General features: G+C 38.7%; 1 protein-coding gene across 2 annotated transcripts in view; it reads right to left on the minus strand.

The window, feature by feature from the left end:
- The window catches only part of VPS35 (VPS35 retromer complex component), a 41,500-nt gene that overhangs the window by 14,542 nt on the left and 9,799 nt on the right, over nt 1–17,159 (minus strand). Inside the window, exons 2-7 of one of the 2 annotated variants that reach the window (XM_027092252.1) lie at nt 10,768–10,866; nt 9,355–9,451; nt 8,088–8,211; nt 7,417–7,599; nt 5,608–5,821; nt 4,530–4,613 (exon numbers count right to left, since the gene is read on the minus strand). In XM_027092252.1, the coding sequence (XP_026948053.1) occupies nt 4,530–4,613; nt 5,608–5,821; nt 7,417–7,599; nt 8,088–8,211; nt 9,355–9,451; nt 10,768–10,866 (801 nt within the window). Of the gene's footprint in view, nt 1–4,529; nt 4,614–5,607; nt 5,822–7,416; nt 7,600–8,087; nt 8,212–9,354; nt 9,452–10,767; nt 10,867–17,159 lie in introns of those variants that run through there. The other variant, XM_027092253.1, reaches the window with a different exon arrangement.

A 17,159-nucleotide genomic window follows, 5' to 3' on the forward strand; every position in this document is an offset into this window, starting at 1 on the left:
TGCCTTACGTAGTAGTCATTTTCACAATACTGATTCTTCCAATTCAAGAACATAGTATATCTCTCCATCTGTTTGTGTCACCTTTGGTTTCTTTCATCAGTGTCTTATAGTCTTTTACCTCCTTAGGTAAGTTTATTCCTAGGTATTTTATTCTTTTTGTTGCAATGGTGAATGGGATTATTTCCTTAATTTCTTTTGTTGTTAGTGTATAGGAATCTTTTGTTGTTAGTGTATAGGAATGCAAGAGATTTCTGTGTATTAATTTTGTATCTGGCAACTTTACCAAATTCATTGATTACCTCTAGTAGTTTCCTGGTGGCATCTTTAGGATTTTCTACGTACAGTATCATGTCACCTGCAGAGACAGTTTAACCTTTTCCTTTCCAATTTGTATTCCTTTTCTTTTTCTTCTTGGATTGCCATGTCTAGGACTTCCAAAACTATGTTGAATAACAGTGGCGAGAGTGGACATCCTTATCTTGTTCCTGATCTCAGAGGAAATGCTTTCAGTTTTTCATCATTGAGAATGATGTTTGTTGTGGGTTTGTCATATATGGCCTTTATTATGTTGAGGTAGGTTCCCTCTATGCCCACTTTCTGGAGAGTTTTTATCATAAATGGGTGTTGACTTGTGTCAAAAGCTTTCGTGGCATCTATTGAGATAATCGTATCGTTTTTATCCTTCAATTTGTTAATATGGTGTGTCACACTGATTGATTTGCATATATTGTAGAATCCTTGCAACCCTGGGATAAATCCTAGCTGATCATGGTGTATGAGCCTTTTAATGTGTTACTGGATTCTGTTTGCTAGTATTTTGTTGAGGATTTTTGCATCTATATTCATCAGTGATATTGGTCTGTAATTTTCTTTTTTTGTAGTGTCTTTGTCTGGTTTTGATATCAGGGTGAGGGTGGCCTCGTAGAATGAGTTTGGGAGTGTTCCTTCCTCTGCAATATTAAGAGTTTGAGAAGACTGGGTGTCTTCTCTAAATGTTTGACAGAATTCACCTGTGAAGCCATATGGTCCTGAACTTCTGTTTGTTGGAAGATTTTATTCACAGTTTCAATTTCATTACTTGCGGTTGGTCTGTTTATAATTTCTATTTCTTCCTGGTTCAGTCTTGGAAGGTTATATTTTTCTAAGAATTTGTCCATTTCTTCCAGGTTGTCTATTTTATTGGCATAGAGTTGCTTGTAGTAGTCTCTTACAATGCTTTATATTTCGGTGGTGTCCATTGTTAACTTCTCTTTTTCACTTCTAATTCTATCGATTTGAGTCCTCTCCCTCTTTTTCATGATGAGCCTGGCTAAAGGTTTATCAATTTTGTTTATCTTCTCAAAGAACCAGCTTTTAGTTTTATAGATCTTCGCTATTGTTTTCTTTGTTTCTATTTCATTTATTTCTTCTCTGATCTTTATGATTTCTTTCCTTCTACTAACTTTGGGTTTTGTTTGTTCTTCTTTTTCTAGTTGTTTTAGGTGTAAGGTTAGATTGTTTATTTGAGAATTTTCTTGTTTCTTGAGGTGGGCTTGAATTGCTGTAAACTTCCCTCTTAGAACTCCTTTTGCTGTGTCCCATAGGTTTTGGATCATTGTGTTTTCATTGTCAGTTGTTTCTAGGTATTTTTAAATTTCTTCTTTGATTTCTTCAGTGATCTCTTGGTTATTTAGCAGTGCACTATTTAGCCTCCATGTGTTTGTGTGTTTTATAGGTTTTTTTTCCCTGTAATTGATTTCTAATCTCATAGCGTTGTGGTCAGTAAAGATACTTGATACAATTTCAGTTTTCTTAAATTTCCCAAGGCTTGATTTTTGACTCAAGATGTGATCTATTCTGGAGAACGTTCCGTGTGTACTTGAGACAAAAGTCTATTCTTCCACTTTTGGGTAGAATGTTCTATAAAAATCAATTAAGTCTATCTGGTCTATTGTGTCACTTAAAGCTTGTGTTTATTATTTATTTTCTGTCTGGATGATCTCTCTATTGGTGTAAGTGAGGTGTTAAAGTCCACCAGTATTACTGTGTTACTGTTGATTTCCCCTTTTATCACCGTTAGCATTTGCCTTATGTATTGAGGTACTCCTATGTTGGGTGCATAAATATTTATAATTGTTATGTTTTCTTCTTGGATTGATCCTTTGATCATTAACGTAGTGTCCTTCCTTATCTCTTGTAACAGTCTTTATTTTAAAATCTATCTTATCTGATATGAGTATTGCTACTCCAGTTTCTTTTGATTTCCATTTGCATGGAATATCTTTTTCGATCCCCTCCTTTCAGTCTGTACATGTTGCTAGGTCTGAAGTGGGTCTCTTGTAGACAGCATATATAAGGGTCTTGTTTTTGTATCCATTCAGCCAGTCTGCGTCTTTTGGTTGGAGCATTTAACCCATTTACATTTAAGGTAATTATCGATATATATGTTCCTATTACCATTTTCTTAATTGTTTTGGGTTTGTTTTTGTAGGTCCTTTCTACTCTTGTGTTTCCCACTTAGAGAAGTTTCTTTAGCATTTGTTGTAGAGCTGGTTTGGTGGTGCTGAGTTCTCTTAGCTTTTGCTTGTTTGTAAAGCTTTTGATTTCTCCATCAAATCTGAATGACATCCTTGCTGGGTAGAGTATTCTGTGTTGTAGGTTCTTCCCTTTCATCACTTTAAATATATCATGCCATTCCCTTCTGGCTTGCAGAGTTTCTGCTGAGAAATCAGCTGTTAACTTTATGGGAGTTCCCTTGTATGTTACTTGTCATTTTTCCCTTGTTGCTTTTAATAATTTTTCTTTGTCCTTATCTTTGTCAATTTGATTACTGTGCATCTCAGCGTGTTTCTCCTTGGGTTTATCTTGCCTGGGACTCTCTGTGCTTCCTGGACTTGGGTGGCTATTTTCTTTCCCATGTTAGGGAAGCTTTCGACTACAATCTCTTCAAATATTTTCTTGGGTCCTTTCTTTCTCTCTTCTCCTTCTGGGACTCCTATAATGCCAATGTTGGTGCGTTGAATGTTGTCCCAGAGGTCTCTTAGGCTGTCTTCATTTCTTTTCATTCTTTTTTCTTTATTCTCTGTTGCCGCAATGATTTCTACCATTCCTTCTTCCAGGTCACTTAACCATTCTTCTCTACCTCAGTTATTCTGCTATTGATTTCTTCTAGTGTATTTTTCATTTCAGTTATTGTATTGTTCATCTGTTTGTTTGTTCATTAATTCTTCTATGTATTTGTTAAACATTTCTTGCATCTTCTCAATCTTTGCCTCCACTCTTTTTCCGAGGTCCTGGATCATCTTCAGTATCATTATTCGGAATTCTTTTTCTGGAAGGTTGCCTATCTCCACTTCATTTAGTTGTTTTTCCAGGGTTTTATCTTGTTCCTTCATCTGGGACATAGTCCTCTGCCTTTTCATTTTGTCTATCTTTCTGCGATTGTGGTTTTCATTCAGCAGGCTGCAAGCCTGTAGTTCTTCTTGCTTCTGCTGTCTGCCCTCTGGTGGATGAGGCTAAGAGGCTTGTGCAAGCTTCCTGTTGGGAGGGACTAATGGTGGGTAAAGCTGGGTGTTGCTCTGGTAGGCAGAGCTCAGGAAAAGTTTAATATGCTTGTCTGCTGATGGGTGAGGCTGGGTTCCCTCCCTGTTGGTTGTTTTGCCTGAGGCAATCCAACACTGGAGCCTACAAGGCTCTTTGGTGGGGCTAATGGCAGACTCTGGGAGGACTCACGCCAAGAAGTAACTCCCAGAACTTCTGCTGCCAGTGTCCTTGTCCCCGCAGTGAGCCACAGCCGCCCCCTGCCTCTGTAGGAGACCCTCCAACACTATCAGGTAGGTATGGTTCAGTCTCCTGTGGTGTCTGCTCCTTCCCCCTTGGTCCTGGTGCACACACTACTTTGTGTGTGCCCTCCGAGAGTACAGTCTCTGTTCCCCCCATTCCTGTCAAAGTCCTGCAATCAAACCCCACTGGCCTTCAAAGTCTGATTCTCTGGGGATTTCTCCTCACTTTGGCAGATCCCCAGGTTGGGAAGCCTGAGGTGGGGCTCAGAACCTTCACTCCAGTGGGTGGACTTTTGAGGTATAATTGTTCTCCAGTTTGTGAGTCGCCCACCCAGTGGTTACGGGATTGATTTTATCATGATTGTGCCCTCCTACTGTCTCATTGCAGCAGGAGTTTTTGGATGTGGGGTATATTTTTTGGTGAGTTCCAGTGGCTTCCTGTCAATGATTGTTCAGCAGTGAGTTGTGATTCTGGTGCTCTCGCAAAAGGGAGTGAGCGCAAGCCCTTCTCTGCCATCTTGAACCAATTCCAAAGTACAGCTACAATTAAACTAAAACTAACGATACCTAGAAAACTTGGATGTTAATCTTTTCTACATTTTTGGGAGAAAAAGACATTAATACAAAGACCAAGTTGTTACATTAATAGGAGAAAGGGATTTATTCAGGAAACCTTAATTCCTCTTCAATCAAGATTTTTTTCCAAAACAATGAAAACTAATGAAATATAAAATGAGTTCTTTAATACCCTGAAATGTTCTCACCTACCTGAATAATACACTCCATGAGATATTCTTGAGCCAAAGCATCCCTGCAATTCACAACTTGCTCCAATATGCCAGTCAAAACAATCTGAAAAGAGAAGAGAAAAATTTTTAGGAGTTAAAAAATTATTTTCAAAATCCTAAGTAACTCCTCTAATAACACATTTGAGCTATTAGTTTAAAAGTCGTATTTTATATTTTTCTGACATATACATCATTTCTAGACTAAACTTTGAAATTTTACAGAATTTTTAAATTAAAAATTCTGGGTTTCTATTTCATAAAAGCCAAAGTCCATGTCATCAGTTTTTTTTCTTTTATGGTTTGTCCTTTTTGTGTCCTAGGAAAGCTTTATGTAATTCAAGGTTACAAAGATTTCCTTTGTGTTTTCTTCTAAAAGTTTCGTAGTTGCAAATTTCACACTTATGACTTTGATCATTTTTTTTTAGTTTCTCTACATGAAAATGGGTTGCAGTTCAGAGGCTTTGTTTGCATACAGATGTCCAATTGTTGCAGAATCACTTGTTGAAAAGGTTGCCTTTGCACCCTTATCAACAATAGTTGATTATATACATGTGGGTCTGTTCTGGATCATCTCTTCTAGGGGTCAGCAAACCTAGTTTAATGCCCATTTTTGTAAATTGTTTCCTCATTGTATTTCCCTGCTTTTGCACTACATTGGCAGAATTTAGTAGCTGCAAACTATATGGCTTACAAAACCAAAAAATATGTACTATCTGGTCCTTTACAGGAAAGGTTTGCTAATTCCTGATTTATTCTCCACTGATGTATGTGTTTATCCCTTTCACCAATACCAGATTATCTTATTGTAGCTTTAGAGTAAATCTATAGTTAAAATATACTAAATCTCAATTTAAAGAAAATTGATATCTTGATAATATTGAGTCTTCCAATCCACAAGCACAGACTCAAAATATATATCTTTTAGTTTATTTAAGTCTTCTTTGATTGTCAATGGTTTTCAGTGTAACATTATTTTTAAAAATATTTCAATTTTAAAAATCAGACTTCAATTTACATCTCACGACATAAGAAAAGATGAGAAGTAAAAAGATATAAACCTGTTTATAACGTTCCACATTTACACCTTCCAACTGACTGAGGCGCACCAAATTTGTTCCCACTAAAATCCTTAGTTCTTGTCTTTCTCGTTCTCTTTTTTCTCTATCTCGGCTATGTCCCTGATGCTGCATTCGAACCCAGAGCTTGTTCATTTCTGCAAAGTTGAGTAGTACAAAATCCATGGAATCACTGATATCACCAGTTGTTTCTTCACTGCAAAGAAATGGAAAAATCTTTATATACAGTATTTAAATTATAGGAAAAATTACTACTATTCCTCTTCTTTGTGCATTTCCTTCTTACCTCTTTAATACACCAAATGCTTTATGAAAGACACTTTCAACCTCACTGGCTCAGTGCTCAATTTCAAAGGGAACAGACTCAAGAGAAAAAAATATCAGGGAGAGGACACAGTTCAAGTGTAAAGGGACAAAACGCTTCCCCCACCACTCCCTTTCCTGGGCCAACTAAACATGTTCTTGGAATTGTATTCCATTAATTCAAAAGGCCTAAAAAAGTTGACACAAGTGTCACTGTTATCTCATCATTTTATTGTTGAATATTTTATGTTTTCAATTGGAGTATAAGCTTTGTAAGCTCTGCAAGGGAAGATACCAAGTATTTCCTCCTTATTTTTACATCTCCTAAGATGGTGAACTTAGGAGTTTTCAAAATTTTTTGCTTATTGCCTAATTAAATGCTCAAAACTGAGTCAAATCATAACAAAGCAAATAACCTCACCATCTTCTCTACACCGTTAAATTTTTATATTTTCTATACCATTTAAACTTTTTGTCTTGTGCATTGGTTAAATTTTTATTAAAGTTTTTCTTTTGAAAAGGAAATGATGCAGATATACTAAAAACCACTAAAATATACACATTAGAAATAAATGAATAAACTTTAAAAAAAAGGGAATTAAGTTCCTCAATCAAGGGAACGTGTCTCATGAATAGTTCACCCAGTTGGATGAGACCACAGCAGGCTGACCATCTACCCTTTTTGTGGGATAAAAGCACAATGGACTCGGATGCTGGAATACTGCTCACATAAGAGATAGGGCTCTCTCTGAATGGCTTTTTGCTTTCTGTTTTGGAGTTAATATCTAATTTGTGTGCACAGATAACTGAAATCACTAATACTTTGGGGTAACTAGAAGTTGACAAATTATAAAAACTGACAGACATTCAAGAAACAATATGAAAACTGGCTAGCTCATAGAAAAAGTTAAGCATATTTCATTATTTTATCACAAATACCATTTTCAAAATGTAACTCATTTAAAAAGTCACATTTTCAAAGAATATCTAATGGAATGAAAAATATGCTCTCAATTATGTTGCATGAAAAAAGCAGGTACTAATAATCCACACATAATTTTCATAACAGTACATTTTGTATCACATCACATATACTGAGGAGTTCTGTGTCTCAAAGGAAATCTATACACAAAATGCTACCAGTGGGGATTCCCTGGTGGCACAGTGGTTGAGAGTCTGCCTGCCGATGCAGGGGACATGGGTTCGTGGCCTGGTCCGGGAAGATCCCACATGCCGCGGAGCGGCTGGGCCCGTGAGCCATGGCCGCTGAGCCTGCGCATCCAGAGACTGTGCTCCGCAACGGGAGAGGCCACAACAGTGAGAGGCCTGTGTACCGGAAAAAAAAAAAAGAAAAAAAATGCTACCAGTGGCTGACTCTGGGCAGAAGAATTATTGATTATTTATTTCCTTCTATATACTCTTCTATACTTTTTGTATGTTTTACAACAAAAAAATACTACAATTAAATCAAGAAAGAAAAGCACTTACTCTGTTGGCTCTCCTTCATCAGGTAAGATGTTTCTGGTACACTGAAGTAGATAATTTCGAAGAAACAGGCCTCTCAAAGGGTGCTGCACACCTCGGCACATTTCTACCAAATCTTTCAAAATATCTTTCCTGGATTGAGGAAATGACTTGACATATACAACTCCAACTGTGATCAACAGATAACTAGAAGAATTATGAGGCAACATTAGATTAGAAATATAAAATACTCAAGTCAAGAATTTGATTATATTCAAACATAGCATATACAAACATTAAAAAAACAAGACAGGGAGCAGGTTTTCTCCTGCACAATGAAGAAAATATCGTTTGATTTAAAATATAACTGTTTACTGACACCCCTCCATTTTTATATATATATCATCACCTTTAAACACATTAGGTCTCTTATAATTGTCATTATATTAATTTTTCTAGTAGTCAAGAAATTAAATAAAATATGTCCATTTTTCCTATTTCCAAAGTTCCTCAATAATCTATAAAAAGTAAAACTAATTATACTCTAAAACCTTAATCACTATCGGAATGTTAACCTCTATTCGTTAAGAAATTAAATAACCTTAAACTTGGTTTAAAAAAGCTGCTGATTTTAAAGGATATAACATAAAGTGGGAAATGCAGATATAAAAGCCCTCACAGTCTTAATAACTTACAGCCTTGGGATAATGTTTCCAGCATACTGTACAAGTTCATAGAGATCTGCCACTTTTCTTCCTTTAGCAAACTCATCTGTCAGGTAAACTTCCAAGTAGTGCAGTTCATCAGAAATAGCCATATCTTTTAATTATCATTAAGGATTCAAAGCTAAGTCAACCTAAGCAATACTCTGCAACTTGTTGGAGTCATTAAATTATTGGGCAAATTTCTGTTTTTCTTTTTTTTGATATTGCCATTTCTTTATTTTATTTATTTATTTATTTTTTGGCCACACCACGCAGCTTGTGGGATCTTAGTTCCCCAACGAGGGACTGAAACTGGGCCATGGCAGTGAAAACCTAGAATCGTAATCACTAGGCCACCAGGGAACTACCATATTGGGCAAATTTCTTAAACGTTAGTCATGTATGAGAGCATTTTTAAATTAAGTAAAGACAGAATTTCTTCTGGGCTTTCCCTACTTTAAAATGAGGGTTTTAAAAGATGTCTGGTAAAGCAAGGCAACAAAAACAAGATTGCCTGTCAGACTACTAAAGGGTTTTGAAATGGCAAAGCATTGATTTCCTTTCCATTTCAGAGTCCTGCATGACAAAATCTTAGCATTAAAGAACCAACTGCCTAGGGACTTCTCTGGTGGCGCAGTAGTTAAGAATCCGCCTGCCAAAACAGGGGACACGGGTTTGAGCCCTGGTCCGGGAAGATCCCACATGCCACGGAGGAACTAAGCCTGTGAGCCACAACTACTGAGCCTGTGCTCTAGAGCCTGCGAGCCACAACTACTGAGCCAGTGTGCTACAACTACTGAGCCAGTGTGCTACAACTACTGAAGCCCGCAAGCCTAGAGCCTGTGCTACGCAACAAGAGAAGCCACTGCAATGAGGAGCCTGCGCACCGCAACGAAGAGTAGCCCCCACTCGCCGCAAATAGAGAAAGTCCGCGCACAGCAACGAAGACCCAGCACAGCCCAAAACAAATTAAAAAACAAACAAACAAAAAGAACCAATTGTCTAATACTTTCAATAACCTTCATGAGAGTCTGAAAATTGAGATGTAACAACAACCCACTTGAAATTTAAGCATAGAAAAAGGGTTTCTGATACTAAGTTTTTCTTTTTCTCACTGAGCACATTTGCATGGAGAAGGAGTACTATTTGGTTAAGACAATAACACAACTTCAGAAAAACTTAAGGAACAAACAAAAATATGGCCTTATCGAGAAAAAAGTATGATCAAAATGTTCATTCTTCAGCATTCAAAAGATACAAAGTTCATAGTAGCTCTTTGGTGATAACATAGAAGTCCGAAGTTCACCAAGCATATTAGAAGCATGTTTCAGAGCATCCATAAGCTTGTTTTTGTCCTACAGAAATACCAAGAGAATTGGTGAGAATGCTTAATTTAAATAAACATTTAACTTGGTTATATAAACTTTCACCAAGGATCTGTTACACAGTTTTATAAGTATACAGCACCTAAAGTATTTTAATCGCATAAAAATCAAGTTTAGTTTCACCCTGCCTTCTCTTTACTGAAAAGAATAAGAAACATAGTTCCTCACCAGGGCTGCAAAGCTTACCAAATCTAATTTATCTAGGGCTGCAAGCTTCCTGGCAATAACTCGTCTTTACAACCCCTAGCAACACTGAAACTGTAACTCCACCAATTCATATTTTACCTGCAATAAAGAAAACTGGCATACTGATCCTTTTGAAGCAAGATACTATTCTGACAATGGTTTGGTCATAGGTTAAATACTCTTCAGAGATGTCTGGAATGACTACTCCTTTAATTATGCTTTCCTCCTCACAATGTCCATGTGTCCCACTTAACACATAAATGCAGACAATTCCTTTAGATACAGGAAACACTATTCATACACAGAAAGAGACAGAAGCAAGCAATAGCAAGCTCCATGCTCACCCATTTTCTCCATTCCAAGAGTTTTGTTTTTACAAATTGGTTTGCGAGAAAAGCAATACAGTAGATACAATTGGTTAAAAGAGCATATTACTAAGCTTTAGAAACTCTAAGACACTTTACAAAGGCAAGATATTATTATCATCATCAACACAGCAACTTACAACTTGAAGTACCAGCCTATTTGGTTCCATTTCTTAAATTTTAATCCAGAGAATTTATAGTTTCTACACAGATAATCTCCTACCCTTTCAGAATATGAAAATATATAAATAGGTCTAATTTTTAAGGTAGTTCCTGAAAAAAATGTATCTATTAAGGACAGAAATAAAATCCTTCAAGATAGGGGGGAAAAGCTGAATAATTCAAGTTGAAAGCATTTAAATCCATTTGTTCAACCAATATTTATTAAGCAACGATTATATGTCAAGTACTCCTCAGTTCTGAGGTACAGAACTAATGAGGCTAGTAATTCAGGTGAGATAGGGTATGGTGATAATATAGTGACGTGTAAATAGGAGTCAGGGTCTCTTGTCCTCATGGAGCTTACATTCTGGTAGGGAAGACAGACAATCTCAAAACATAAATATAATGGTAAGTAAATATTTCAACAGGGCTATCTGTTGAAACTGCTCCAAGCAGTGCTTGAGGGAAGTGGGACTGAAGATTAGATTTACCAGAAGCAGTAGTGCTATACAACTTTAGAGAACACTGCATATGTGTTCTTAGGAATACATAGACTGCAACTGTCCTTCTTACCAGGCATCTCTTCATCTGGAATGACTGGACCTTCACAGCCTGTATGGCTTCATCCAAGAGCTTTTCCTGCTCATCCTGAGGTGACTGCTGTGTTGTAGGCTGAAAAATTTTTTTAAAAACCTCCCATTAATGTCTCATTAGCACTCTCTTCTAGTAAATCTGTTCTTTCTATATTTCCCACCATACTTTATATTTCCAAGGCTTTCATATAAGACTCATTCCAGTTCTACATCTCAAACTAATTTATCAGTTTTTGACAACTCAACAGAGAGCTGTGTCATCACTGAAGTTAACAGCATAAGATTGCTGAAGGAGAAAAGTAATATGTACAGAGAATTTCTTCTTCTCAGAAACTGACTCAACATTCCTCTAGCAGGTTGGCTTCAAAGAAATATAAGGTGGTAGTTTATGGCTGCCTATGTTCTGCTAATACACTCTGAATTCAACTGGAACATAACCAATCTGGGGTGGTAAGTATAGTCTAACCCAAATCTCTAAAAGCCTCTCATCTGCATCTTAGTCTATTCTTAGGCAGACCAAGGAACTAGTTTATGAGAACACTTATCCCCTTAGGTAATATATAACGAGGGACTAAACAGCTTAGAAATAAAATAGCTAAAATTATTGTCAGTGACCTGTAGTAGAACACCATAAAGAGTACTCTCCTCAAGAACCTACCTTATCATTTCAAATATGGAGATCTACAGTTATAATGAACGAAGTACATCTATATAATCTTCTCTTTGCCATCAGAAAAATCTGCTTGCAAGATGAATTAGATCCACCTGTCAAGCAGTGTTAACCACTCCACCCCTTATGTTGTATAAACACTGTGTTACACCTCTACTACAGCAGGTATCACATTATAATTATAAATGATGGCCATTTTTACATCCTTGGGACCCAACACATTGCCTGACACATAATGGATGCTTCATAAATGTTCACTGTACGAATGAATAAGCTGGTTTTAGATTATGTTTTTAATAAAAAATGACTAAAGGATCAACAGATGAGTGGATAAACAAATTGTGTTATATACATATAAGGAATATTACTCAATCATAAGGAGTGAAGTATTGATACATGCTACGTGAACTAACCTAGAAAACATTATGCTAAGTGAAAGAAACCAGACACGGAAGACCACAAATTGTATGACTCCACTGATATGAAATACAGGCATACCTCAGAGATATTGCATGTTCAGTTCCAGACCACAGCAATAAAGCAAATATTGCAATAAAGTGAGTCACACAAACTTTTTGGTTTCATAGTATGTACAAAAGTTATGTTTACACTGTACTGTAGTCTATTAAGTGTGCGATAGCATTATGTCTAAGTAAACAATGTATATACCTTAATTTAAAAATAACTTATTGGGGCTTCCCTGGTGGCGCAGTGGTTGAGAGTCCGCCTGACGATGCAGGGGACACGGGTTCATGCCCCGGTCTGGGAAGATCCCACATGCCACGGAGCGGCTAGGCCCGTGAGCCACAGCCACTGAGCCTGCCTGCACATCCGGAGCCTGTGCTCCGCAACAGGAGAGGCCACAACAGTGAGAGGCCCACATACCGAAAAATAAAAACTTATTGCTAAAAACTGCTACCCATCATCTGAGCCTTCAGTCATTTTCTTTATGCTGGTGGAGGGTCTTACATTGATGTTGATGCTACTGACTGATCAGGGTGAAGGCTGGGGTGGCCGTGGCAACTTCTTAAAATAAGACAATGAAGTCTGCCTCAGCGACTGGCTCTTCCTTTCATGAACGATTTCTCGGTAGCATGTAATGCTGTTTGATACCATTTTACCCATAATAGAACTTCTTTCAAAATTGGAGTTAGTTCTCTCAAACCCTGCCCTGCTTTATCAACTAAGTTTATGTAATATTCTAATTCCTTTATTGTCATTTCAACAATCTTCACAGTATCTTCGCCAGGAGTAGATTCCATCTCCAGAAACCACTTTCTTTATTCATCCATAAGAAGCAACTCCTAATCTGTTAGTTTGATCATGAGATTACAGCAATTCAGGTACATTTTCAGGCTCTACTTCTAATTCTAGTTTTCTTGCTATTTCCACCACATCTTCAGTTACTTCCTCCACTGAAGTCTTAAACCAATCAAGGTCATCCATGAGGATTAGAATCAACTTCCTCCAAACTCCTGTGTATGTTGATATTTTGACCTCTTCCCATGAATCACAAATATTCTTAATGGCTTTACTTTATCCAGATCCATCAAAGGAATCACTAACTATGGCAGCTATAGCCTTATGAAATATATTTCTTAAATAACAAGACTTGAAATTCAAAATAACTCCTTGATCTGTCGGCTACAGAATGGATGTTGTGTTAGCTGGCGTGAAAACAGTATTAATCTCACTGTACATCTCCATCAGAGCTCTTGGGTGACCAGGTGCATTGTCAATGAGCATTAATATTTTGGAAGGAATCCTTTTTTCCTGAGCACTAGGTCTCAACAGTGAGCTTAAAACATTAAGTAAATTATGTTGTAAACTGATGTGCTGTCATCCAAGCTTTGTTTTTCCATTTATGGGCACAGGCCCATAATTCACAAGGACCCTAGGATTTTAGGAACGGTAAATGAGCATCAGCTTCAACTTAAAGCCATCAGCTGCATTAGCCCCTAACAAGAGGGTCAGCCTGTTCTTGAAGCCAGACGTTGACTTCTCCTCTCTAGCTGTGAGAGTTTTGTCTACATTGAAAATCTGTTGTTTAGTGTAGCCACCATCATTAATTGTCTTATCTAGACCTTCTGGATAACTTATTACAGCTTCTACATCACCATTTGCAGCTTCACCTTGCATTTTTATGGTACAGAAATGGCTTCTTTCCATAAACCTCATGAAGCTCTGCGAGCTTCAAACTTTTCTTCTGCAGTTTCCTTAACCTCTCTAAGCCTTCAAAGAACTGAAGAGAGGGCCTTGCTATGGATTAGGCTTTGGCTTAAGGAAATGTGGTGGCTGGTCTGATCATCTATCCAGACCACTAAAACTTTCTGCGTATCAACCATAAGGCTGTTGTGCCTTCTTATCATTCATGTGTTCACTGGAGTAGGACTTTTAATTTCCTTCAAGAACTTTTCCTTTCCATTCCCAGCTTGGCTAACTGGTGCAAGAGGCTGAGCTTTTGACATGCCTTCCTCACAGAGCTTAATCATTTCTAGCTTTTGATTTACAGTGAGAACGTGCAACCCTTTCTTTCACTTGAACACTTAGAGGCCACTGTAGGGCTATTAATTGGCCTAATTTCAATATTGTTGTATCTCAGGGAATAGGGAGGCTCAAGGAGAGGGAGAGTAACGGGGAACAGCCAGTCGGGGGGCAGTCAGAATACACACATTTGTCAATTAAGTTCGCCCATTCATATAGGCACAGTTTGTGTCACCCCACAACAATTACAATTGTAATATCAAAGATCACTAATCACCAGAATATAATAATGAAAAAGTTTGAAATATTCCAAGAATTACCAAAATGTGACACAAAGACACAAAGTAAGCAAATGCTGTTGGAAAAATGGCGCCAAAAGACTTTCTAGCTGCAGGGTTGCCACAAACCTTCAATTTGTTAAAAAAAAAAAAAATGCAGTAAAGCAAAAGCACAATAAAACGAAGTAAGCTTGCATCCAGAATAGGTAAATCATCCATAGAAACAAAAAGCAGACTGGTGGTTACCAGGAGGGAGAGTGGATGAGTAACTGCTTAATGAGTACAGGGTTTCCTTTTTGGGTGATATAAAAATGTTTTGAAACTAGACAGAGATGGTAGTCATACAACACTGTTAATGTACAAAATGTCATTGAATTGTTTGCTTTAAAATGGTCAGTCAATTTTATGTAAATTCTACCTTAATAAAAAAGAAAAATGACTAGAGATAGAATGCCTCTTACACAATGAACTAGGAAGATGGAAGGCAAGCACTTACTTATAAACATTAAAGTTAAATCTGGTCTGCTCCATTATCAAAGACAATCAAAACAACACTTAATTTCGAGATTAACAAAAAGCACATAAACCCCACTTCTGAACTAGAATCATTCATAAAAATAGAATACTTTCTTTGTCTAATTTTGGAAAGAGGAAAAAAATTAATTAAATAATAAGCAATGCCAAGCATCTCTCTATCTTTTCCTGTGGCAAACTCTAGTAAACTGAGTTTCCCTGTGACCATACTTCTTCATAAGCATACATAAATTTCAAAGAAAAAGCTATGTATCTTTTAAACTGAACACTAATTTATACAACAGAACTATTAGTGTAAATGTTGGCAAGGAGAACATCAGCATTTAAGGATTCTGACTTCATGAAATTCACTGTTCATCACGGTCTAGCCATCTGAAAACTTCAGGAAGACCAAGCTATGGTTTGGGTTTTCTGGCTCTAAACTCTGGATGCAATAGATTTAACAATTATTAGAATCAATGGATTTCACTAGATTCAGATGGCCAACTTACAGATAAGTAGTGATACATCAGGAAATTTTTATAATTTTTAGTGTGGTAAAACATATATAACATAAAATTTGCCATTTTAACCATTTTTAAGTGTGCGGTTCGGTATTAAGCACATTTACATCGTTTTACAGCCAATGCCACCATCTATTTCCAGAACTTTTTCACCTTTCCAAAAGGAAATTCTGTGCCCATTAAACAGTAACTCCCCATCCCCCGACTTGCACTCCAGGCAACCACCACTTTACTTTTTTTCTCTAGGAGTTTGACTTCTCTCTAGGAGTTTAACCTCATATAAGTGGAATAATACAATATTGCCCTTTTGTGTCCAGCTTATTTCACTTGGCATAATATCTTCAAGGCTCATCCATGCTGTAGCATATGTCAAATTTTCCTTCTTTTTAAGGCTAAATACTTCATCATGTGTATATACCATTTTGTTTATCTGTTCGTCTGTTGATAGATATTTGGGTTGCTTCTACCTTTTGGCTATTGTGTATAATTATACAGCAAATAAAACTGTGGTTATAAACAGATTACAAGCGGGGGGGGGGGTGCTGGGAAGATGGCGGAAGAGTAAGACGCAGAGATCACCTTCCTCCCCACAGATACACCAGAAATACATCTACACGTGGAACAACTCCTACAGCACACCTACTGAATGCTGGCAGAAGACCTCAGACCTCCCAAAAGGCAAGAAACTCCCCATGTACCTGGGTAGGGCAAAAGAAAAAAAAGAAAAAACAGAGACAAAAGAATAGGGACGGCACCTGCACCAGTGGGAGGGAGCTGTGAAGGAGGAAAGGTTTCCACACAGTAGGAAGCCCCTTCGCGGGCGGAGACTGCGGGAGGCGGAGGGGGGAGCTTCGAAGCCGCGGAGGAGAGCACAGCAACAAGGGTGCGGAGGGCAAAGCGGCGAGATTCCCGCACAGAGGATCGGTGCCGACCGGCACTCACCAGCCCGAGAGGCTTGTCTGCTCACCCGCCGGGGCGGGCGGGCCTGCAAGCTGAGGCTCGGGCTTCGGTCGGAGCGCAGGGAGAGGACTGGGGTTGGCGGCTTGAACACAGCCTGAAGGGGTTAGTGCACCACGGCTAGCCGGGAGGGAGTCCGGGGAAAAGCCTGCACCTGCCGAAGAGGCAAGAGACTTTTTCTTCCCTCTTTGTTTCCTGGTGCGCGAGGAGAGGGGTTTAAGAGTGCTGCTTAAAGGAACTCCAGAGATGGGCGCAAGCCGCGGCTAAAAGCACGAACCCCAGAGACGGGCGCAAGCCGCAGCTAAAAGCGCGGACCCCAGAGATGGGCACGAGCTGCAGCTAAAAGCACGGACCCCAGAGACGGGCGGGAGACGCTAAGGCTGCTGCTGCCGCCACCAAGGGGCCTGTGTGCGAGCACAGGTCACTATCCACACCACTCTTCCGGGGAAACTGTGCAGCCCGCCACTGCCAGGTTCCCGGGATCCAGGGACAAATTCCCAGGGAGAACGCACGGCGGGCCTCAGGCTGGTGCAACGTCAAGGCGGCCTCTGCCGCTGCAGGCCCGCCCCGCACGCCGTGCCCCTCCCTCCCCCCAGCCTGAGTGCGCCAGAGCCCACGAATCAGCAGCTCCTTTAACCCCGTCCTGTCTGAGCAAAAAACAGACGCCCTCCAGCGACCTACACGCAGAGGTGGGGCCAAATCCAAAGCTGAGTCCCTGTGAGCTGTGAGAACAAAGAGAAAGGGAAATCTCTCCCAGCAGCCTCAGAAACAGCGGATTAAAGCTCCACAATAAACGTGATGTACCCTGCATCTGTGGAATACATGAATAGACAACAAATCATCCCAAATTGAGGAGGTGGACTTCGAGAGCAAGATCTATGATTTTTTCCCCTTTTCCTCTTTTTGTGAATGTGTATGTGTATGCTTCTGCGTGAGATCCTGTCTG

Source organism: Aethalodelphis obliquidens, unplaced genomic scaffold (assembly GCF_003676395.1).
Source record: "Aethalodelphis obliquidens isolate GAN/ISIS:26980383/991018 unplaced genomic scaffold, ASM367639v1 scaffold75, whole genome shotgun sequence".
Lineage (NCBI taxonomy): Eukaryota > Metazoa > Chordata > Mammalia > Artiodactyla > Delphinidae > Aethalodelphis > Aethalodelphis obliquidens.